The following is a 21,355-nucleotide window of genomic DNA, read 5'->3' as shown; positions in this document are numbered from 1 at the left end:
TGGGCCAAGAAAACCAAATAATACTAAAATGGGCCATAAAACAAATAACATAATGTGAGTTTTTGTTTTTGTTTTTGTTTTGGTTTGGTATCAGAATAGAATACACAATTACACATCATCATATCTAGTGATTACGTGTTGGCTTTTTCGGTCACAGTTCCTATCCTAACACCCATTTATCGTCGTCTCCTTCGTTCCGACCTTTTGTCTCTCTCTTTAGACCTGTTAGTTAATCCATGGCTTCACTTAGTTGTTACTAGTTGTGTTTGTCTTCTGTGTGATAGTAAGTATCTGTAATAACTCGTATTTGATTTAAGGAATGGCTACTTTGAACCCTTTTGATCTGTTGGATGACGATGCTGAGGATCCGAGCCAGCTCGCCGTCTCCATCGCTGCTGATAAGTCCAGGAAGCCTGCACCTGTCTCAGGCTTGCCTGCTAAGTCAACTCCTCCGTCTTCGAAGCAGCCTCCTCCTTCTCAAGCTGGTCTCAGATCCACTTTACTCTATTCTTCTGTTTGGATTTTTTTTTTGTATTTGGTATCTGATTGTTTTGTATGTTGTTCTTGTTCTTAATTAGTGAGAGAGGCTAGGAGTGATGCTCCACGTGGCGGTGGTGGTGGATTTAGCCGTGGTCGTGGTGGTTACAACCGTGGAGGTAACAATGGATATTCAGGGGGATACAGTAAGCCCTCTGAGGAAGGAGACGTTTCAAAGCCTTCTTATGAGAGACGTGGTGGTGGTGGTGTAGGTCCTCCGCGTGGTGGTAGACGTGGTGAAGCTGGTGAAGGTGAACGTCCTCGAAGGGCATTTGAGCGTCGTAGTGGAACTGGCAGAGGGTCTGTCTCTCTGTCTGTCTTACTCTTATTCTATTGCATATTATCATCAATCTCATAAAGCTTAAGTTTATGTTATGGTTATAGGGGTGACTTCAAACGTGAAGGAGCTGGTCGTGGAAACTGGGGAACACCAGGAGAAGAAGTTCTTGCTGTGTATGCATTTTGTCATTGATTGCTTGTTTTTATGTGAAAATGATTGTGAATTTGGACTAAAAAGAAGCTCTTTGTCTCTTTTAGCGAGACTGAAGAAGTAGCAGCTGGGGTTGAAAACGAGAAGGATGTTGTGGAGAAGCCTGCTGATGATGATGCTAACAAGGAGAACACTACTGAAGTTGAGGAGCAGAAAGAGCCTGAGGTTAAGGTAATTAGAGGAATTAAGAGAGATGTTAGGTTGTTATTTACAGTTACACCACTAGGTATTGTTAATAGGACATGGAACACAACTTATATACTTGTCTTGGCTTTTTATTCGTATTGATTGCTTACTGGTTTGTGTTTTGGTAGGAAATGACTCTGGATGAGTATGAGAAAATACTCGAGGAGAAGAGAAAGGCACTTCAATCTCAGAACACCTCTGAGAGGAAAGTTGATACCAAAGTGTTTGAATCAATGCAACAACTCTCAAACAAGAAGAAGTCTAACGATGAAATCTTCATCAAGTTGGTAAAGACATATTACTTCCCTGTCTTGTTTCTTCGTTGTCGATGTTATGGATTGTATTAAGAAACGAAAGAGATTCGTATTGATAAAGAAAGATCGTAACAAACTAGAGAGTATCTTAGGGTCTCTCTCTCCCTTTACAACTTTATGATCAAATCTCTTGATGCCTCTCCAATACAATACTCACTCATATAAATAGAAAAGGTTCCTACGCAGCCAACACATCACGTGGGATGTTTAACAAGATCTCCAGCTCACCATCTTTATTCCTTATTCCTCATAACCGCATACTCAAGTGGTCCTCTGCGCCACGTCACAGCTCTCCGTTGTCGTCTTCTGCTGACTCCCTTTCTTCCTTCTCGTATACTCATATAGCAAGGGAGGTCGTAACGCTTCATATCTAACATTACCCCCCTCTGCAAAATTGACCTTGTCCTCAAGGTCAAACTCTGGAAACTGTCCCTGAATCACTTTCTTCCATTCCCAAGAGCTCTCATAATCTGGTAATCCCTTCCACTGAATCAACAACTCGTCTTGGCCTGATACAGGACTCACTCTCGACCCCAACACCTTCTCTGGCTGAGCTACCAGCACTCCCTCTGCTGTAAGTAAAGGAGGCAGTGGAGAGATCGTGTTATCATCTCCAATAGCCTTCTTAAGTTGTGACACATGAAAAGTAGGATGTATCTTCGCATCCTCCGGTAACTTGAGCCGATAAGCAACCTTGCCCACTCGTGCAATTACCTCATATGGACCGTAAAACCGGGCTGATAGCTTCTCATTGGCACGCCTTGCGAGAGACTGTTGTCTGTAAGGACGGAGCTTGAGATACACCATATCCCCAAGCTCAAACTCTACCTCTCTGCGATGTCCATCGACTTGCTTCTTCATTACTTGTTGTGCATGACTGATGTGCTCGCGAATCAAACTCAGCATGTTATCCCTCTCAATCAACTTACTCTCCAAGTCAGCGTTGGAAGTGGACCCTTGTTCGTATTTGAGGATGAACGGGGGGTCACGACCGTAGACTGCCTTGAACGGGGTCATCTTGATAGCTGAGTGGAACGACGAGTTATAACATAGCTCTGCCCACGGTAAGTACCTTGACCAAGCCTTTGGTTTGTCACTCGTATAACAGCGAAGATACGTCTCAAGTCCTCGGTTAGTTACCTCAGTTTGGCCGTCAGATTGTGGGTGATAGGCTGTGCTCATACACAGGGATGTGCCTGCCAGTCTAAACATTTCCTTCCAAAACTGGCTGGTGAAACCTTATCTCTGTCTGAGACAATGGTTTTAGGAAAACCGTGCAGCTTCACTACCTCTTGAACAAACACAAGGGCCACTTCAGTTGCTGTGAACGGATGTCGCAGTTTGATGAAATGGGCATATTTCGAGAGACGATCTATGACCACTAGGATCGCGTTGAACCCCTCTGACTTTGGTAACCCTTCTACGAAGTCCATGGCTATATCCTCCCATATTGCCACTGGAATTTCCAATGGTTGTAGCAGTCCCCCTGGTGCCAGAGTCGAGTACTTGTGGCGCTGGCAAATGGAGCAAGCAGCTACGTACTTCCTTATATCACTCATCATTCCTGTCCAGTAGAACATGTCCCCTATCTTCTTCTGTGTACGTTGTACACCTCCATGACCCCCCATGAGCCCATCATGGAGTTCTCTCAGTATCACCCCAATCAATGAAGAAGTTCTGGGTAAAACAATTCTCCCTTTTCTCAACAACCTTCCCTGGATCACCTCATAGTCCTTGTGATCTCCTACATGAGCTAGCACTTCCTCGCGTAACTGCTGGAGAGCAGGATCCAGAGCCAACTCTTTCTCGACGTCCTTAAGTTGAATGGCTGTCAGTATTGATAAAGCCATCAGCTCCGTAGAAACCCCACGCCGTGACAAGGCGTCGGCAGCTTTGTTCTCCAAACCAGGTTTGTAATGAATATCAAAGTCAAACCCTAGGAGTTTCGTCAACCACCGTTGATACTCCAAGTTAATCTCCCTCTGCTCCAACAAAAATTTGAGGCTCTTCTGGTCTGTTCGAACGATGAACTTCCTCCCCAAAAGATAGTGCCTCCATTTCTGTATTGCGAATACAATGGCCATGAGTTCACGCTCGTAGACTGACTTGAGCTGCTGCCTTTCTGATAACGCTTGGCTATAGAACGCTATTGGCCGTTGATTTTGCATAAGGACCGCGCCCAGCCCTCTACCCGAGGCGTCTGACTCCAACACAAACTGCTCCTGAAAATCAGGCAAAGCGAGGACTGGAACAGTTGTCATAGCCTCCTTGAGTCTTGTGAAAGCTTCATTTGCTGTAGCACTCCATCCAAACTTGTCCTTCTTGAGTAACTCAGTAAGAGGTCTTGCAATCAAGCCATAGTCCTTGACAAACTTTCGGTAATAGCCTGTGAGACCCAGGAAGCCCCTCAAATCTTTAACGCTTCGAGGTACTGGCCATTCTGTCATCGCCACTATCTTCTTCTTATCTGCTGCGACCCCATTCTCTGAAATAATATGCCCCAGATACTCTATGCTCGTACTTCCAAACTCACATTTCTTCATGTTTGCATAGAGCTGATGTTGCTGCAACTTCTCTAACACCAACTTCACATGTAACGTGTGTTCTTGAGGACTCTTACTGAAGATCAGTATGTCGTCGAAGAATACCAACACGAACTTACGGAGATAGGGACGGAATATCTCGTTCATGAGGGATTGAAAGGTGGCTGGTGCGTTAGATAATCCAAACGGCATTACGAGGAATTCGTAATGCCCATCGTGTGTACGAAACGCCGTCTTGGGTATGTCCTCTGCCTTGACCCGTATCTGATGATACCCCGAACGTAGGTCAAGCTTGGAAAACACCACAGCTCCTCGTAACTCATCCAGTAGCTGGTCTATCATGGGTATTGGGTAGCTATCAAGCACCGTCACCTTGTTGAGAGCGCGGTAATCAACACAGAACCGCCAACTTCCATCCTTCTTCTTGACCAAGAGAACCGGACTTGAGAAAGGACTAATGCTTTCCTGTATAATCCCTGCCTTCAACATCACCGCTACTTGCCTCTCTATCTCCTCCTTCTGCACGTGAGGGTAACGAAATGGTCTTACGCTTACTGGATTGCTTCCTTGAGTGAGAGTGATAGCGTGTTCTCTCCCTCTGGACGGAGGCAACCCTTTTGGTTCAGCAAACACTTGCTCAAACCGAGTCAGTAACTTCTGCATAGCCACTGGTGCTCCTTGTTTACCCTTCTCCTCCGGGAGTAAAGCCCTACACTCAACAACTACACTTACTTCAGTTTGTGCCAACAACTTTCTCATCGCTTTGAATGTCACCTCGGAACTACAAAGATCCGGGACTCCTTGAAGCGTAATCAACTTCCCTTCCATGGGAATTTTCAGGATCTGCAGCTTCCAATTAACTCTCATTTCTCCCAACGTCTCGAGCCATTGGATGCCCAGTATGATGTCCACATTGTTGAGTTCGAGAGCCAGGAAGTCCGACGTAACGGAATATCCTTGCATCGACAATGTGACATTCCTACAAATCCCACCTCCTCTGACCGGCCTCCCCGATCCCGTTATAACCCCAAAGCTTTGCGTTTCTTCAGCCACGAGCCCCAACTCTCTCATCAGACGGGAGTCGATGAAATTGTGGGTGGCTCCACTGTCGATGAGCACAATAGCTTGAACCTCTTGAATCGACCCTCGGAGTTTGATCGTCTTAGGTGATGAGATACCCATCATCGATCGCGAGGATAAGGCTGCACACTCCGCAAATTCCATCGCCTCCTCCTCATTCTTCTCTTCTTCCACCTCCTGATCCTTCTCATCGACCTCCTCTTCTTGGACAACCAGCACCATCAGTTCTTTATTTGGGCAGTCTCTTCTGGCATGCGATTTCTCGCCGCATTGGAAACACAAGCCTTCCGCTTTATATCGCGCATACTCCGCCGGCGATAGTCGACGGAACGGCGCCCTGTTCCTCCCGTTGAAATTTGAGTTCTGGTTCGCCGGCTTCTTCTCCGCGACCGTGTTTTTCTCCTGCCCTTGATAGGTCTTGGGCCGTTGATTGTTCTGAGGCCCAGACCCACTACTCAGATTCGGCCCACTACGTGTCGAAAAGGAAGACGACACCGTTTGACTACCTCCTTTAACTCCCTTTCCGGTTTGCGTCCCCGGTGAAGGATCGCCGTAGTTAACCCACTCCTCCACAAGTTTTGCCACACTCATCATTTTCCTCAAACTCCGAGGTTCCATCAACTTCACCCCCGCCTTGATTTGCGGCTTTAACCCTATCATAAACGCCGTTTCTAGCACCGTATCAGAGAGCTCTGGCGCGTTTGACGCCAGCGAGATGAAGTCTTTGATATACTCCCTCACCGTGCCCTCCTGCTTCAACGTCATCAGCCGTTCTCGAGCGGTGGTCTCGTGGTTAGTCGAGAACTGCTCCAAAACCCGGTATTTCATCTGATCCCAACTCAAAAAAGGATTTCGGTCTCGTTCCCAACGGTACCACATCAACGCCTCCCCATCGAAGCACATCCTCACCACTCGCAACTTCCGCTCTTCTGAGAACTCTCCAAGTTCAAAATATTGCTCAACACGGAGGACCCAGCTTTCTGCGTTTTCTCCGTCGAAGATCGGAATCTTCAGCTTTCTCGGCAGATCATCGGGTCCTAACTCGTTCTGCTGCCACTGGTGATCAAGATGGTTCCGTGAGTGGTTACGTCCGTCATACTCCACCTCACGTCGACCCTCACCGACCCGTGTAACAGACTCTGATCGAACCCCCGATGTTCCGGCGCGAAAGAGACCGCTACCCTCCTCCTCGGTTGCGATCTGCTTTCCCGAACGTTGCATCGGTGGCGAGATCTCTTCCTCCATATGACTCTGCAGCGTTGCTTGGAACAACGCCGCAAACTCCTTCTTCCTCGTCTCCTCGGTCTCATCCAAACGCTTCTCCAAACGTTCCATCACGCTCATCCGACTTCGGATCTCCATCACACTCTCCTTGAGATCCTCCATCGAACGTTCCACCACCCCAATCTTGTTCATCTCTTCTCTCAATCCATCTAACGTCGCATCAATCTCCGCTTTCTTCCCAGGCGCCATCGGGTCCAGTAAAGAAATGGCTCTGATACCAAGTTGTTATGGATTGTATTAAGAAACGAAAGAGATTCGTATTGATAAAGAAAGATCGTAACAAACTAGAGAGTATCTTAGGGTCTCTCTCTCCCTTTACAACTTTATGATCAAATCTCTTGATGCCTCTCCAATACAATACTCGCTCATATAAATAGAAAAGGTTCCTACGCAGCCAACACATCACGTGGGATGTTTAACAAGATCTCCAGCTCACCATCTTTATTCCTTATTCCTCATAACCGCATACTCAAGTGGTCCTCTGCGCCACGTCACAGCTCTCCGTTGTCGTCTTCTGCTGACTCCCTTTCTTCCTTCTCGTATACTCATATAGCAAGGGAGGTCGTAACGCTTCATATCTAACAGTCGACTGGAAGCAGTCTTAACCTTGATTTTTGATCTATTTCTCAGGGTTCAGACAAGGACAAACGCAAAGATGACAAAGAAGAGAAGGCTAAGAAGGTTTTACACTGTTGTCAGAATCAAACAGTTTGTAGAAGTCAGTAAGTTTGCTTATGGATGTGTTTTGTAATTTACAGGCTGTGAGCATTAATGAGTTTCTGAAACCAGCGGAGGGTGAGAACTACTACCGAGGAGGTCGTGGTGGCCGTGGACGAGGTGGTCGTGTTTCAAGTGGTGGTGGATTTAGTGGTAACCGTAGTGAAGCTGCGCCTGCCATTGCGGATACTGCTCAGTTCCCATCTCTTGGGGGCAAGTAAAGAGATCCATCCATGAACACACGTCTGAAACACACACTCATGCGGGAGTTTCATGCGAGAGTCGTACTGTTTGCATGTATGTTGTCAGTTGTAAATTTTTAGTTGTCTGTCAGTTTTTAGATTTTCTGCAAACTTATGCCTGACCGTTTTTTTTTCCTTTTTTTAATTACTTTTGAAACATTACTCGCTTTTAGTTTACCACTTCTTTGTCGTTGTTTTGTTGTTTATGAAAACTTGTTTTAGACAGCCAAGTCTAATGTTATCGGTTTTGAGTCTTCTTTGAGTTCACTCTGTCATCTCTTTCCTCATGTTCATAGTTCTGTAATAGACAAATATTAAAAAGATTCAATAGTTTATTTTCTATTAACAGTTGTGTGATTTAAGATTCTCCCGATGGTATGTGTTTTGTGTGTAAAGTATATTTACCAAAAACATTGTGAAACAAGACGTTCCCTTGATGTTTTGTAGGAACCGATTAGTTTGTCCTGTTACGTCATAAACCCAGAGAAATGCTTTCTCGCTTCAACATTCATCAGCCATGGAAAGTTCGATTCTTTTCTCGTTCCACTGGAAACCCAGATGCCATTTTGGTGGGATCATGTTCCTCTTCCTCTCTTCCATCGCCAGAGCCATCGACTAAACCTTCTTCTGATCAAAACCAGATCTTCCCGTTGAACAAGCTTATTGCAAGACATGTACGTTCTGGAGATATAGACGGAGCTCTCAGAGTGTTCCACGGAATGAGAGCTAAGAACACCGTCACATGGAATTCTCTTCTCGTTGGGTTTTGTAAAGATCCAAGTAGAATTAAGGAAGCACACCAGCTGTTCGACGAAATCCCTGAACCAGATACTTTCTCCTACAACATCATGCTAACTTGCCACGTTCGCAATGGAAACTTCGAGAAAGCTCAGAGCTTCTTCGACCAGGCTCCGTTCAAGGACGCTGCGTCATGGAACACGATGATCACAGGGTACGCACGAAGAAAGGAAATGGAAAAAGCGCGGGAACTGTTCTACGCCATGACTGAGAAGAACGAGGTTTCTTGGAATGCAATGATCTCTGGTTACGTAGAGAGTGGGGATTTGGAAACGGCGTCACGTTTCTTCAAAGCGGCTCCCGTTAGAGGCGTGGTGGCGTGGACGGCGATGATCACAGGGTACATGAAGGCCAAGAAGGTTGAATTAGCTGAGGCTGTGTTCAAAGACATGACAGTGGATAAAAACCTCGTAACTTGGAACGCTATGATCTCTGGTTACGTCGAAAACTCTCGCGCGGAGGATGGATTGAAGCTTTTTAAAGCAATGCTAGAGGAAGGCGCTAGGCCTAACTCGTCTGGACTGAGCAGCGTTCTGCTCGGATGCAGCGAGTTATCGGCCTTACGGTTTGGGAGGCAAGTTCATCAGATAGTGTGCAAATCATCTACACTGTGTAATGACATTACCGCGTTGACGTCTCTGGTAAGCATGTACTGCAAATGTGGAGAGCTTGGTGATGCTTGGAAGCTCTTTCAGGGGATGAAGATGAGAGACGTTGTGGCGTGGAACGCGATGATCTCCGGGTACGCACAGCACGGGAAAGCTGAGAAGGCTTTGTCTTTGTTCCGTGAGATGAGGGTTAACAAGACCAGACCGGATTGGATAACGTTTGTTGCTGTTTTGCTGGCTTGTAACCATGCTGGGATGGTGGATACTGGTGTAGAGTATTTCGATTCCATGGTGAGAGATTACAGGGTGGAACCAAGGCCTGATCATTACACTTGTATGGTTGATCTTTTGGGCCGAGCTGGGAAGCTGGAGGAGGCGTTGGAGCTGATAAGATCAATGCCGTTTAAGCCGCACGCTGCTGTCTTTGGGACGCTCTTGGGGGCTTGTAGGGTGCACAAGAACGTGGACTTGGGTGAACTCGCAGCTGAGAAACTGCTCGAGCTTGACCCGAGTAACGCAGCCGGGTATGTACAGCTTGCGAATATATACGCTTCGAGAAACCGTTGGGAAGACGTTGCAAGGGTTCGCAAGAGAATGAAGCAGAGCAACGTTGTGAAGGCACCTGGTTATAGCTGGATAGAGATTCGAAACAAGGTTCACCATTTCAGATCAAGCGATAGGATTCACCCGGAGCTAGACTCAATACACACGAAGCTGAAGGAGATGGAGAAGACGATGAGACTAGCTGGATACAAACCGGAGCTAGAGTTTGCTTTACACGACGTAGAAGAAGAGCAGAAGGAGAAGCTTTTGTTATGGCATAGCGAGAAGTTAGCTGTTGCTTATGGGTGCTTAAAGCTACCTGAGGGGTCACGGATACAAGTGTTCAAGAACCTGAGGATCTGCGGTGATTGTCATAAAGCAATCGAATTTATGTCGGAGATAGAGAGACGAGAGATTGTAGTGAGAGACACGACAAGGTTTCACCATTTCAAAGATGGGTCTTGCTCTTGTGGCGGTTACTGGTAAAAGAAATAAAAGACAAGAGCTTTGACTCTGGACAGGTCAAATCTGATGTGAGGACAGTATTTAAATACGTTAGTGTGTGAATAAAGTTTCCACCTTTGACTTGACAAAGTTGCGTTAAGGAAGGAAGGATGCGTAGATCGGCGAGTGGCTCAAGAGTTTCTGATCAATCACCGTCACCGTCTCCGCCTCGATCTCAGAGTGCAACGTTTATGGAAGATGATGTGGAGCTGCTGTTGCCAAGGTACGACCCGAGTTCTCAACCGGGGAAGAGAGAGAAGTCACGGTTGAGATCTGCAGAAAACGTCATCCATTTCATTCCTCTCCTTCTTCTGCTCTGTGTTGTAATCCTCTGGCTCTTTTCTCATTCAGGTAAACCGAGAAATTGGAAAAAAAAAAACTAATCGTGGATGGTTAATTGGTTAATGATTTCATCCGTAGATGGAGAAATTGATTCAGTCATTTCATTAAATTTGGCCAAACTTAGTATATCTGGTTTCAATTTGTTCATATAGTCGCAATACTAAACCTGTGATGGACCTGGAATTTGTCAGCAGCTTGAAGGAGTTAATTTGAGTGGAAGAAGACAATTGTTGTTAATTGGGAATGAAACATCTTTTTACTGCAAGACTTCGATGAGATGGGGCCAGCCAGTCAAATGATTTTTCTGTACCCACACACATTCATTGTCATATATCATACGGTATATTGTCTGAAATCTGAATGAAATTTCTATTTGAGATCACTATTTATAGTAGTCCTTGATTTTTATTCTTTTCCAACAAACTTTAAACAGCACTGTTATGTAATAAAATGTGAAATTTCAAGTATGTAATACTATGTCAACAACACAACTCAATTAACAAAGAAAAACAAAATTACTTATTGATGATAATCTAGTAATAATCACTGGTCGAACAACGCCACTGCACTGCAAGACACTTCGGGATTCCTTGCGACAGCCACCCAACTCAAACAACGCCACTGCACCCAAGACAGCTCGTGTCCCCGCTGTGGAGCTGATGAAGAAACGATCAACCATACTCTGTTCCTCTGCCCTCCTGCGCTATAATGTTGGGCATTATCTACTGTTCCCTCCCCTCTGGGAATCTTTCCGTGTCAATCTTTATATGAGAATATTAACTACTTACTACATAGAGCAAAAGAACGAAGAGTGGACCCAACGAGGCTGGAAGCTTTTCCATGGACAGCTTGGTACATATGGAAGGCACGTAATAAAAAAGCTTTCAACGGTAAGAACATAGCACCCGGCGACACTGTCCAATTTGCACAAAAGGAAGCTGAGAGCTGGAAGCTAGTCCAAATAATCACAGAGATTACAGAGACTCAAACAGAAGATCGGCCAGTACGAGCCATGACGTCGCAAACTAGTATTATACAAAAGTGGAGATGCCAAGTAGACGCATCGTGGAAAAGCACAACCGAAGCGACGGGACTGGGCTTTGTGCTCCTGAAGGACGACGCACCGACTTTGTTTGGAGTGAAAGGAGATATAAAAACATCATCACCTCTTCACGCAGAAGCAGAAGGTATGTTATGGGCAATGCAAGAACTGCTAACTGCGGGATGGCGTGAGGTCCACTTGGAGTCAGACTGCGAACAATTGGTAAAACTTGTGTATTTGGAGGAAGAATGGCCGGCTCTGGCCGCAGAATTTGATGAGATTAAAGCCCTCTGCAATGATTTTCTTAGCTGTTCGATTTCTTTTATTCTTAGATCAGAAAATATTTGTGCGGATCATCTTGCAAAAGGTGCCCGATCACGTGAAATCAACTCAGACTTTGTAAGCGGTTTTGCTCCTAGTTGGCTAGCTATTGAGGCTGGCCTAGCAGGAGTATGATAGACTAGTATAATCTTTGGCTGTCAAAAAAAAAAAAAATCACTGGTGGAACGCAAATATCAAACTTCTTTTTTTTGAATTATACAGAGGTATCCTGGCCTCACAGAAGTGATCCAGATGAGTCACGTGTTGCCACGTATAGGAACAGATCATCTGTTCCTGGCGATGCCGAAATGTTAATTCCCCAGTGGCTGAGATTCGAACCCAGGTGGCGGTACTCACAGCTGTAAGCCCTTTACCACTAGAGTTAGAAGCCCCGGTTAAATATCAAACTTCAACTTAGTCTACCTACCTTATTTTAATGACAAAGGTCGAGATTAATGCAAATAGGATAATCCTAAAATAAAATCGGGATCTGCCTGATAAAAATAATAATTTGGGATACAAAACAAATCGAGTTACGAGCATGTAACAGTGGTTCACTTGGGAAAAATAAAAACACAATGCTCGCTCATTGACTTGTTCTGTCTCTCAATTTAAACTCAATGAATCAGTATCCTTCCAAGCAGATCTTCTTCGACTTTCCTCTTACACCAATCGGCGCTATTTCGCATCCTTCAGGTTGGTCTCGATCTCAAATCAAATCGTGATAAACCTAATTGTTTCTGTTATTCTGTAGTAAGAGTTAGGATCCAGCCGTCAAGTTCTTAGATCGATAATCGAACTTTACTTCTGTTTTGATTCTCTGTTAGAGATTAATGTTTAGGAAACGTAACACAGTTCTGATTTGATTAAGGTTTATACTTGTTGAACTTTGAAAACGTCGTGGTTGGTGGTACGTAGATAAAGTCTTTAACATTTCGGTCAACTATGCATGATCTCTGGACCAAACCTTGTTTCAGTTTCTGTTTTTGTAATAATCGCTAAAAGAGTCATTGTCTTGTATGGATTGCTAAAAGTTTTGAGCTTTCATTGTTAACAGGCACATTCTCTAGAAGCACAACATCGACTCAGTTTTAACCTTTAAGCTGTCCCAACAGCGTTTTGAAGCTTGAGAAGGTTCGTATGCGCCTTTGGGAACCATGATTGAAGTAAAGCGACCTGGTTCTTCCACAAGGATCACCACAACACTCCTTGACTCCTTGATGATTCTCTTCAGAAACAAACACATCTTACTCCCAATCTTCGCCTTCATAGCCATCCCTCTCTCGGCCTTGCATCTCTCCTTAACTCTCACCTCCTTTCGTCTCAAAAACCATGTCTTCCGCTTAGAAGCCCTAGCCAACGTTGTCCACACGCGGTTCGAAGCTAGACAGATATGGGAAGAGTCTAGACAAGACGCTGTCTCTCTTCTACGTCTCAAGTCCCGGTACTTCGTCCCATCCTTCATCCTCTCCTGTATCGTCTCCATAGCCGTCATCACGTCAACTTCCTTCTCGCACCAGGGCCTGAACCCATCTCTGAAATCTTCATTTGCTTCGGTGAAGTCCTCGTGGATGCGAGTAACAGCGACTTCCATTGTAGTCTACGGTCTGCTCTTCCTCTACTCACCGGTTCCCATGTTTCTGTCAGCTATCTTCGGTTACACACCCACACTGCGTCACCTCATCACATTTCTCAGTTTAGGTATTGAGGTATACATAATGGCTATAACAGGGCTTGGGCTTGTGGTCTCTGTGGTAGAAGAAAGATACGGTTTTGACGCGGTTAAGGAAGGAACGGGGTTGATGAAAGGGAGGAGGATAACGGGGTTGGCTTTGGCGGGTGTGTTTGTGTTTCTATCGAGTTGGATTGGTCATGGGATGGAGAAGCTGGCGAAGGAGCTGGATGTAGACTCGAGCTCGGGGTCGTGGTGGAGGTCTGTGGTTCTGTCCGGTGGGTGGGAAGGGTGGAAACTGGTGTGTATGTATGGGGCAGAGGTGGTGCTGAGTTATGTTGTAGTCACTGTTTTTTACTGTGAGTGTAGGAAACGTCATGGGAACAGTGATCCAGACGTTGCTGATGAAGAGGGTCTTGCTATTTAATTTTAGCTGCAACACTTTTCTTCTTTTTGTTAATTCTCTTGTGAATTTGTGATATACATTTTTGTTTTCCCAAATCTGATTTATTCATGGCATTTTATAAGGAAAAAAAGTTGGAAGGTTCTTTGGATTTTGTTAGTGTCATCTGCAATTCTGCATAATAGAATCAAATGATCTATTCAGTTCCTAATGTCTATTCTCTAGTTCATCCTGAAAAAAAAAAGAATCAAGAGTTATGGCAGAGCTTTTTACCCGCATTGGCTTCTTGCTTCTCCCAATCTCTCAGTCACTGTCCTCATACTGTTGGTTGCACTCATTTTGAGAGCTCGTACCATGACAATCCTTAGATGCAGAGACATTCAACACTCAAAGACTGATGCTCTGATCCTTTGAAGTAAAGACACGTTTACTTGTAATAGTCAACATGTGACAGGAATAAGTACTTCTATGACATACAAACATGAGTTCCAAATCATTGTAGTGCGGTGACAACTATACAGTCTGAAAACTCTACCCTTTTTTACCTTTTAAAATTACATTCGAGTCCTCTCTGCAATTAAACAAACTTAAAACGCTACTAAATTTGCATGTCATGCAAGGTGCGGTGTGGACTGTGGAGTGAAAAAGAAGTAAAATTCAAGTTACTATTTTACTTTACATTTGTAATATTAGTGTATTGTTTGGTCTACTGCGTCAGCAACCACTGAAGGATGCAATTGCGTTTGCTGCTGCTGCTTAAGGACCCTTTGTGTTCTAAGGGTTTCATGAACTGAATGGAAGAAGTCGTGCTTCAGAGCATCCTCCGCGCTGATTCGTAGCCTTGGGTTAACGGTCACACACTTATCAACAAGGTCTAGGAGCGACGGTGGGATCGTGTCTAGGAAGTCTCTGCGTTTTGTGTTGAGTTCGCACCATTTTCTCAACTCCATCCCTTTCAAGTACCTTGATTCATATAATTCCTGGAAAAGAAATAAAACACACAAAATTTCATATCTCATCATCTCTTGCGATCGTCATCTATATATACAGTGTATCAAATAACGTAATACAAACGTTTAAGATTTTATCAGGATGTGAGACTGCGGTTGAAGCATAGAACGCAAAATGAATCCAAATGAATAAAACAGAACATGTGTATAGCCATATCGACCTTCTCTTTCTCTAGACTTATTAATAAGACGACTTTAATTGCGCAATCTTAAGGACAAGTTTCTCTAGAATTAAGAGCAGAACATGTTTATAGCCATATTGACCTTCTCTTTCTCTAGACTTAAGAGCAGAGCATGGTATAGATGAAAAAGTGTAGAAGGGTGATAAGATGCGGTTATTACCTCAGGGAAAGAAGATTCACGGTTGTGCAGCTTGGCAACTTCCCATAATTCTTCACTGCCTCGTAGTTTTGCAATATCCTTTATGTTCCTGAGAATCACGAGGGCTTTGTAAGAAGGCTAGAAAGTAAAAAAAAAATGAATGGAATGAAGTGATAGCAGATTCAGTCAAGAATAAATATTAACTGTTCAGGGTCACCAGTGAAAGGTGCTCTTCCCATCATTAGGTATAACAAAGTTACTCCTGCAGACCACACGTCTATCTTAGGTCCTTGGTGCAACGATCTTAAGCAAACCTGCACAAGCCAATTCAGCCAAGAATAGACCCAAAGAATTAGCTTACCCATCTTAGATGTTCGAATGAGTAGCTCAGGCCTGCATTTTTAGTTCTCAGCGCCCAATATTCATATATGGTATTAACTAGCAACTTGAAAGCCTAAACCCACTTGCATTCTTCGACATATAAGCAAAGCTTTAGCGGAAGTCAGAGATAGTAACAGTTAACGTACCTCTGGAGCACGGAAGCCTTTGGTTCCTGAGCAAGGACCGTCTTTCTTTTTAATTACATCCCCTAGTAAAGTCAGCAATTTTTTTATTACGGTTTAAATTAATCTAATCAAAACGAGAGTTAACGATTACACAAGAAATATACCTGCTTCAGGCCTACCGTTAGAGCGCAGCGGCATTGGGGTCAGATAAACAAGCCCATCATCTTTCTCTGGAAGAGCAGCGACACGTTTTCTCATAGACGTAGGAGCTTTGGATGATACGTCATGGTTTGGAACTGGACCAGACATTGTCTCCTGCAGAAAGTTTAAAAGCTCTTTCCTTCCATGGCATGGCAAAGGCTCTCTCCTCTTTTCACCTGAAGGGTGGTTCCTTGTGCTGGTCACATCTTTGGCTGAAGTTAAGCCAGATCCTTCTCCCCCTTGGCTGTTGAATCTCTCCCATCTGCTCATGTCATTCCGAGATCTTATCTTTCCCGCTGCTTTCTTCAGGCTATTGGGCGCTAGAGTTTTCTGAGAAGATTTGTTGGTCACTCGGTTTGTTGTTTCAGGAGCGTTAATCAATATCTGATGCCTCTTGCTGACAGTTGGGAGAGCTGTAGCAGCTTTTGATTTATCTACAAAACATATAAGAGCTAGCTTTAGTTTCCATTTGTTTGCATAATTAAAGACAAATGCATGAGGGGAGAAGTTTACCGGCTCTCCTGTGCTTCTGGTGTAAATCCTGATGAAGCCACAAACGAAAATGAGATTAATATCAGAGGGTGGGATCATAAAAAAATGTTTGCGTTAGCCAAGCTTTTCAGTGTCTCTGTTGGACACTAACCTTAGTATCAATTGAACAGGTTGGTAACCTCAAATTATTTTATATGAAACACTAACCAATAGCTGTTGCTAGAAAGTATTGATAAGAGAAGGGTGACATCGAATTGCTTACCATGGCGAGGTTAAAGTCAATGAGATAACCTTCTTTGCTCTTCCTAGAGAAAAGGAAGTTGCCTGGCTTAACATCCCTGTGAACAATACCCTTCACATTTGCAGAATAAAAACAATAGAATCCGTTAGTAGAGTGATTTAAAAATGAATGCTCAAACATTTAGTCCTAAATCTTCATTACCTGCTTATGAAGACTTGACAGAGCTTTGAACATGCAGTAGCCGTACAGCTGTAGCTGATACACATCTATTTCTCTTTTCAAAAGATCAGGTCTGTCATGTTCAACGTGTTCAAGGATAATGCAATCGGAATCCCCGTTCTTGAGACAGCCTTCATATTTTATTATAAAGTTTTTCCCCCTATGTGAACAAACATTTAGGCAATTTCAGATATTGTTAAAAAAAATAAAGGAGGATCATAACCAGATCATACTTAGTTACTTACCCGAAACGTTCGAGCGTTCTGATTTCATTATTAATATAGTGTTTTTGAGCACCGGCATGTGGATCTGTGTAAATAATACATAAGACAAGTTTTCAAACCAAAAACAAAGTGCTACAATGACAAAATCTAGCAATATATCATTATGTTCACTTACATTTAATGGCGAACTCTTTTCCATCAGTTTTCCTCCTTGCCTTATAAACAATCCCGTAGCCACCTACAGTTCAGTTTCACCAACGATTAGCCAATAACCAACTAAGTTCTTTCAATTTTGAACAGAAGAGTACTATAGATGACGTAGTCAGGAAATATTTACCTGAGCCTTCTTCCTCTATAACAGTGTAAGAATCAACATCTGGAAATGTGTTCTGCTTTGCCTGATCCTAAACAACAAATATGGAGCTATTAATATAGTGGATTATGCTAAAAAGTCTGTTGCAGAAGTATCCTATAGAAAAGTGGATTTGCAAAGGCCTAACTCTAGATGAAAGAGACATGTCTACCTTCTGGTCTTTAGGTTGAATGTAGTTCAGATTCTGTTTTGCCTTCTGAGTAGCTTTACTTTTCCTGGTGTATTTTTTCTCAGGAGAACAGCTATGTCCTTTGCTGTTTCCAGACGATTTGCATAGATCCTGAGCTTTATGTACTAAAGAATTATCTTGGTTAACTGTTATAGCCGAAGGCTTCAAAGGCATCTCTTTGACAGGGGTAGTAAAGATCTCTACAGCCTGGTCCTCTTGCTTTAATGGGTTACAACTCAAGGCAAGCTTATCTTCAGTATCCTCCACAACGTACACTGATCTTAACTCATTTTCCGATGGCATGGATTCAGACTGCGCATTGGGAGTTTGTATCTCCCCCGCAGGTAACAAATCCTCGTTGTTATCCTCATCTTCTTCTTCGATTAAACTTAGGTTGTCAACAATTTGAAAATCTTCAATCTCAAGTTGGTTACCATATCCAACCTCTCCAGGAAATGGCGAATCTTGCTTGATCTCCTCCAAGCAATGCATAGGATCAACATCCACTGGAAGATTGGTGAACATCTCGCAACCAGCAGACCAAGGACTTTGGTCAAATGCCAGTAGTTCACCACCTAAACTTATAAGCGAAGCTTGGGTTTCAAAAGCTTTAAGAGTCTCAAGCATGGAACCATTCACAATAGTTGTAATCTCATTAGCTCTGTAACTCGCCTAGCAACAAAAAAATTGAATCAATCACACATAAATCAATCAATCCTTCATTTATGAAATTGAATTATACAGTGCGTCTTTCACCTTTAACTAAGAGATTACTTACATTGATTTCATTATTTCGGCTTCGTTTTGGCAATGGCATGAGCTGTAGCTCCGCTTCTTCCTCGTTTTCTGAGTGTTAATCCAATGTTAAACCCAAAGCAAAGCTGAGTATTACTATGTAAGTTTGACTAAAATGAAAATTTACCTCTCATATGCTTACGCTTGGGGGACATCGAATCCGTAAAACGCGAAATCTTCTCACACAGATCGTGCTCCGGCATACCCAGACTAGACGCGAAACTAGCCGGATCGGAGAGAAACTCGCACGAGAGAGTCACGAATGCGCCATCTTCGGTGAGGGAGATAGGGGAGTTAGGGATCGAGCAAAGACTCTTGACGAGCTCAGGAGAAGCTCGCAAGTGTGTACACCGTGAAGAAAGATGCGCAACGGATTCGGAGTGGCCAAGGTGGAGTAGGTGACGGCATAACTCCGAGGCTTGTTGGTGGTAGAGATGTTCGTCGCCGTCTGAATTGGTGAGTCCGAGAGCTATAAGCTCTCTTCCGGCGGCTGTTGAGCTTCCGAGTCGACTCGGGTCTTCGGACATTGTCAAGTGATGTGAATCGGTGGGGGAAGGGAGAGAGAGATAGGGATTTGAGAATTTGAGATTTGGGGGAAATGGAGAAAGGGCGGGATGATGGCACGTGCGGAGCCTGTGACGTTGTTTTTGAGTCTTTTGTACCTTGAAATGTTCCCGCTCTGACCGCTCATTTTTGTCTTTTGAATGGGCGCTTCTTTGTATTCGCTGAAATAATGAGAATCAGGCCCATTACAAATACGTTTTTGTGGGGCATTCAAAAGCTCCTACTCATGTTTTCAGCTAAATTAAACATTTTTTTGGTGGTGAAAATCTTAACCAAAAAATTAGGCCCAAAGATTTGATCAATTATAATAAGAGACCACTAGATTTTGATCTTTTAAGCGCGCGTTTATTTTTTTTTTCATTTATTGATCAAAAACTGATTTACAAACTACCATTATTTTATTTTAAACTTGAGTTTTTAGGTTTTTATCATTTGTTTTATTTTCTTTTCAAAATATGAATTTTTTTCAAAATATGGTAGTTGTTCTATAATAATGTTTGAGTTTTAAGATTTGTTTTCATATCCTACCTAGATTCATGGTTGAACCTATAGACTTGATACATTGTATATAATCCGGTTCAAATTTAAAGAAAAATTCGTTAATTAAAAATAACCCGGTAAAAACCCAAAAACTCACTATTAACCTTCAATCTGATACCATTGATCCGATAAAACACAAAATATATGATAGTATTTTTTTAAATAAATTGATTAAATTACTAATATATTTTTTAATACTACATAAGTTAGAGATTCCTCAGAATTTGATGAAAATTTATTATATTATCCATATAAAAGAATGATAATAAAAAAAACTTATTGATATGACAATTTTAGTTTATTTTCGTTATTAATAACCTATTATAAGTTTGTGTTTTTATTTTAGATTTAAAAAATTATTTTAATATAATTTTTAAAATATTCTTGAACACTCATAATTGTCATATTAATATTATGTATCAAATGACATTATACATGGAAATGATATTCAAATATGTATATGATATATGGTGTAGGATATATGATTTGGTTTGTATTGAAAATCTGTATAATATTCAAATGATTTATTTTGAATATTGATACATATATTTAAGAAAATGATATTTTCATGTTTGTTAATTTATTTATAGTTGATAATATATTTATACTTATATCAAATTTAAAGTTAATATATCTTTTAAATATATATCAATACTATTAAAAGAGAAGGAGTCCTAAAAAATCTACCTATGAAAATTGTTTGGACCTTTTTATTTTTTAGTCCAACCTATTAAATACAACCAAAGTTTATAATTACATTATTCAATACATATACTCTCCTACATTTATGGAATGTGATTGACTCCACTTGCCTTATTATTCGTAGTGCACTATTAACATTTATATGACCTATCTTATATCAATGAACCGAACCATGTTTGTACTAATATTTGAATCTGATAGATCTCATCCAATAGTTATTTGAACAAAAAGATAATACCTCATCGTATCCATCATGTTTAGTGCTACATTATAAATATCTCATTACTTGGTTGCATGGTTCTCTTAGTACTGCGAACATGTTATCGACATAATTGTAAATAGACTTTTTAAAATTATTCTCTTATAATAGTATAGATATTCACTTATAATCCTACGGATATTATTTCAAAATAGAATTTGTATCTTAATAATAGATTATTTTATATGAATATTAATTTAAATATAGAATATTAAAAATTTAATATTTTATATGGACACATATTATTACTTAAAAAAAATTATGAATCAACACAATATATTAAACCTAAAGTGACTACTTTATGAAAATTAAAAAGTATATATTTACAATATTATTAGCAAATGTAATATATTCCCAAAAAAGTAAAATTTTCTTCGCAAAATATATTAAAAATTACTGGTGTGATAAAATTAAAAATGACATCCCTAAGATTTTATCTCATCTAAATTTCTAATATTTAATTTAAGAAAACCACATGGTTTAGGCTGAGAAAAATATTCAAACCCAAAAAAACTGAACTGAATAAGAAATTATACCAATTTTTAATCGAAGCTGGTAAAATATTCAAACGGATCCAAAACTTTGGTATATGAAGGAGCATGACCAAATTTGGTTCAAACCAAAATATTTTCAGTGCTCAAAAATATTCAAATAATATTTATATGTTTAAATATATTCATTTTTTTAAACAACAAACTTTGGTTCATAACCGGTCCAGGTCAGAAGAGTGGTCGGCTCAATAGAAAATGTAGATTTTGCAAGTGAATTATTTTTATTTAGTATTCAAAATATATAAAATATTCAAAAATATTTAAAATTTTAAAAAATACTTTAAAATATAAAAAATAGTAGAAAATAAATATCTAAAATAGTCAAAATATTTTAAACACGGAAAATACACTAAATACCTACTGGTTTCCCATCTAATATCCAAACTGAACCAATTTCATGTTAAGGATTTTAAATATTCAAAATTTTATTTCATATACTATTTTTATTTTGAATTTTAAGGATTTTAAATTATCTTTAGATTTCTTATTTTGTGTACTTAATTTAAACGGATATTTGTACACGAACCAAACTCACAAATATCTAAACCAAATATGAATCAAA

At 41.5% G+C, this 21,355-nt stretch overlaps 5 protein-coding genes across 12 annotated transcripts; 4 read left to right on the top strand and 1 right to left on the bottom strand.

The window, feature by feature from the left end:
* Nucleotides 1-75: 75 nt before the first annotated feature.
* Nucleotides 76-7,739, top strand: LOC103869063 (RGG repeats nuclear RNA binding protein A). 4 transcript variants are annotated; one of them, XM_009147136.3, is made up of 9 exons: nucleotides 76-224; nucleotides 318-485; nucleotides 579-656; nucleotides 750-837; nucleotides 922-990; nucleotides 1,075-1,198; nucleotides 1,342-1,500; nucleotides 7,065-7,115; nucleotides 7,193-7,739. In XM_009147136.3, exons 2-9 carry the CDS (start codon nucleotides 320-322, stop codon nucleotides 7,370-7,372), a joined length of 915 nt encoding a protein of 304 aa, XP_009145384.1. In that variant the 5' UTR covers nucleotides 76-224; nucleotides 318-319; the 3' UTR covers nucleotides 7,373-7,739. The 4 variants fall into 4 exon arrangements, with proteins under 4 accessions (XP_009145384.1, XP_009145369.1, XP_009145376.1 ...); XM_009147121.3 differs by having other exon boundaries at nucleotides 77-224; nucleotides 579-837; XM_009147128.3 differs by having other exon boundaries at nucleotides 118-485.
* On the bottom strand, nucleotides 6,237-19,931 carry LOC103869014 (probable serine/threonine-protein kinase cdc7). Of its 3 annotated transcripts, none has more exons than XM_018655791.2 (14): nucleotides 18,305-19,924; nucleotides 18,161-18,228; nucleotides 17,365-18,054; nucleotides 17,178-17,244; nucleotides 17,016-17,078; nucleotides 16,862-16,925; nucleotides 16,599-16,776; nucleotides 16,419-16,508; nucleotides 16,178-16,205; nucleotides 15,643-16,098; nucleotides 15,485-15,546; nucleotides 15,162-15,271; nucleotides 14,979-15,066; nucleotides 14,088-14,606 (listed from the first exon to the last, which is right to left on the bottom strand). In XM_018655791.2, exons 1-14 carry the CDS (start codon nucleotides 18,702-18,704, stop codon nucleotides 14,316-14,318), a joined length of 2,655 nt encoding a protein of 884 aa, XP_018511307.1. In that variant the 5' UTR covers nucleotides 18,705-19,924; the 3' UTR covers nucleotides 14,088-14,315. The 3 variants fall into 3 exon arrangements, with proteins under 3 accessions (XP_033145772.1, XP_018511307.1, XP_033145770.1); XM_033289879.1 differs by having other exon boundaries at nucleotides 15,628-16,098; nucleotides 18,305-19,921; XM_033289881.1 differs by lacking the exons at nucleotides 14,088-14,606; nucleotides 14,979-15,066 and adding an exon at nucleotides 6,237-6,498 and having other exon boundaries at nucleotides 15,218-15,271; nucleotides 15,628-16,098; nucleotides 18,305-19,931.
* Nucleotides 7,832-10,596, top strand: LOC103869033 (pentatricopeptide repeat-containing protein At4g16835, mitochondrial). The gene is made up of 2 exons (XM_009147078.3): nucleotides 7,832-10,197; nucleotides 10,383-10,596. Exon 1 carries the CDS (start codon nucleotides 7,882-7,884, stop codon nucleotides 9,826-9,828), a length of 1,947 nt encoding a protein of 648 aa, XP_009145326.1. The 5' UTR covers nucleotides 7,832-7,881; the 3' UTR covers nucleotides 9,829-10,197; nucleotides 10,383-10,596.
* On the top strand, nucleotides 9,903-10,655 carry LOC103869042. 3 transcript variants are annotated; one of them, XM_009147103.2, is made up of 2 exons: nucleotides 9,903-10,197; nucleotides 10,383-10,655. In XM_009147103.2, exons 1-2 carry the CDS (start codon nucleotides 9,957-9,959, stop codon nucleotides 10,385-10,387), a joined length of 246 nt encoding a protein of 81 aa, XP_009145351.1. In that variant the 5' UTR covers nucleotides 9,903-9,956; the 3' UTR covers nucleotides 10,388-10,655. The 3 variants fall into 3 exon arrangements, with proteins under 3 accessions (XP_009145351.1, XP_009145342.1, XP_009145334.1); XM_009147094.2 differs by having other exon boundaries at nucleotides 10,380-10,655; XM_009147086.2 differs by having other exon boundaries at nucleotides 10,341-10,655.
* On the top strand, nucleotides 11,894-13,771 carry LOC103869026. Its single transcript, XM_009147067.3, has 2 exons — nucleotides 11,894-12,247; nucleotides 12,609-13,771. Exon 2 carries the CDS (start codon nucleotides 12,709-12,711, stop codon nucleotides 13,648-13,650), a length of 942 nt encoding a protein of 313 aa, XP_009145315.1. The 5' UTR covers nucleotides 11,894-12,247; nucleotides 12,609-12,708; the 3' UTR covers nucleotides 13,651-13,771.
* Nucleotides 19,932-21,355: the final 1,424 nt, after the last annotated feature.

Source organism: Brassica rapa, chromosome A01 (assembly GCF_000309985.2).
Source record: "Brassica rapa cultivar Chiifu-401-42 chromosome A01, CAAS_Brap_v3.01, whole genome shotgun sequence".
Classification (NCBI taxonomy): Eukaryota; Viridiplantae; Streptophyta; class Magnoliopsida; order Brassicales; family Brassicaceae; genus Brassica; species Brassica rapa.
The sequence above is the reverse complement of the archived record's forward strand: the minus strand, read 5'-3'. Positions and strand labels throughout refer to the sequence as shown.

What these genes read in the sequence shown, in the direction of transcription:
- LOC103869063 (XM_009147121.3), top strand. Translation starts at nt 320, where the DNA reads ATGGCTACTTTGAACCCTTTTGATCTGTTGGATGACGATGCTGAGGAT. An exon ending in GCCTCCTCCTTCTCAAGCTG is followed by an intron (nt 486 to 578) that starts GTCTCAGATCCA and finishes GTTCTTAATTAG; the next exon opens with TGAGAGAGGCTAGGAGTGAT. An exon ending in AGAAAGAGCCTGAGGTTAAG is followed by an intron (nt 1,199 to 1,341) that starts GTAATTAGAGGA and finishes GTGTTTTGGTAG; the next exon opens with GAAATGACTCTGGATGAGTA.
- LOC103869033 (XM_009147078.3), top strand. Translation starts at nt 7,882, where the DNA reads ATGCTTTCTCGCTTCAACATTCATCAGCCATGGAAAGTTCGATTCTTT.
- LOC103869042 (XM_009147086.2), top strand. Translation starts at nt 9,957, where the DNA reads ATGCGTAGATCGGCGAGTGGCTCAAGAGTTTCTGATCAATCACCGTCA. An exon ending in CTGGCTCTTTTCTCATTCAG is followed by an intron (nt 10,198 to 10,340) that starts GTAAACCGAGAA and finishes TTGTTCATATAG; the next exon opens with TCGCAATACTAAACCTGTGA.
- LOC103869026 (XM_009147067.3), top strand. Translation starts at nt 12,709, where the DNA reads ATGATTGAAGTAAAGCGACCTGGTTCTTCCACAAGGATCACCACAACA.
- LOC103869014 (XM_033289879.1), bottom strand. Translation starts at nt 18,704, where the DNA reads ATGTCCGAAGACCCGAGTCGACTCGGAAGCTCAACAGCCGCCGGAAGA. An exon ending in TATAGAGGAAGAAGGCTCAG is followed by an intron (nt 17,079 to 17,177) that starts GTAAATATTTCC and finishes ACTGAACTGTAG; the next exon opens with GTGGCTACGGGATTGTTTAT. An exon ending in CCAGAAGCACAGGAGAGCCG is followed by an intron (nt 16,099 to 16,177) that starts GTAAACTTCTCC and finishes TATGTTTTGTAG; the next exon opens with ATAAATCAAAAGCTGCTACA.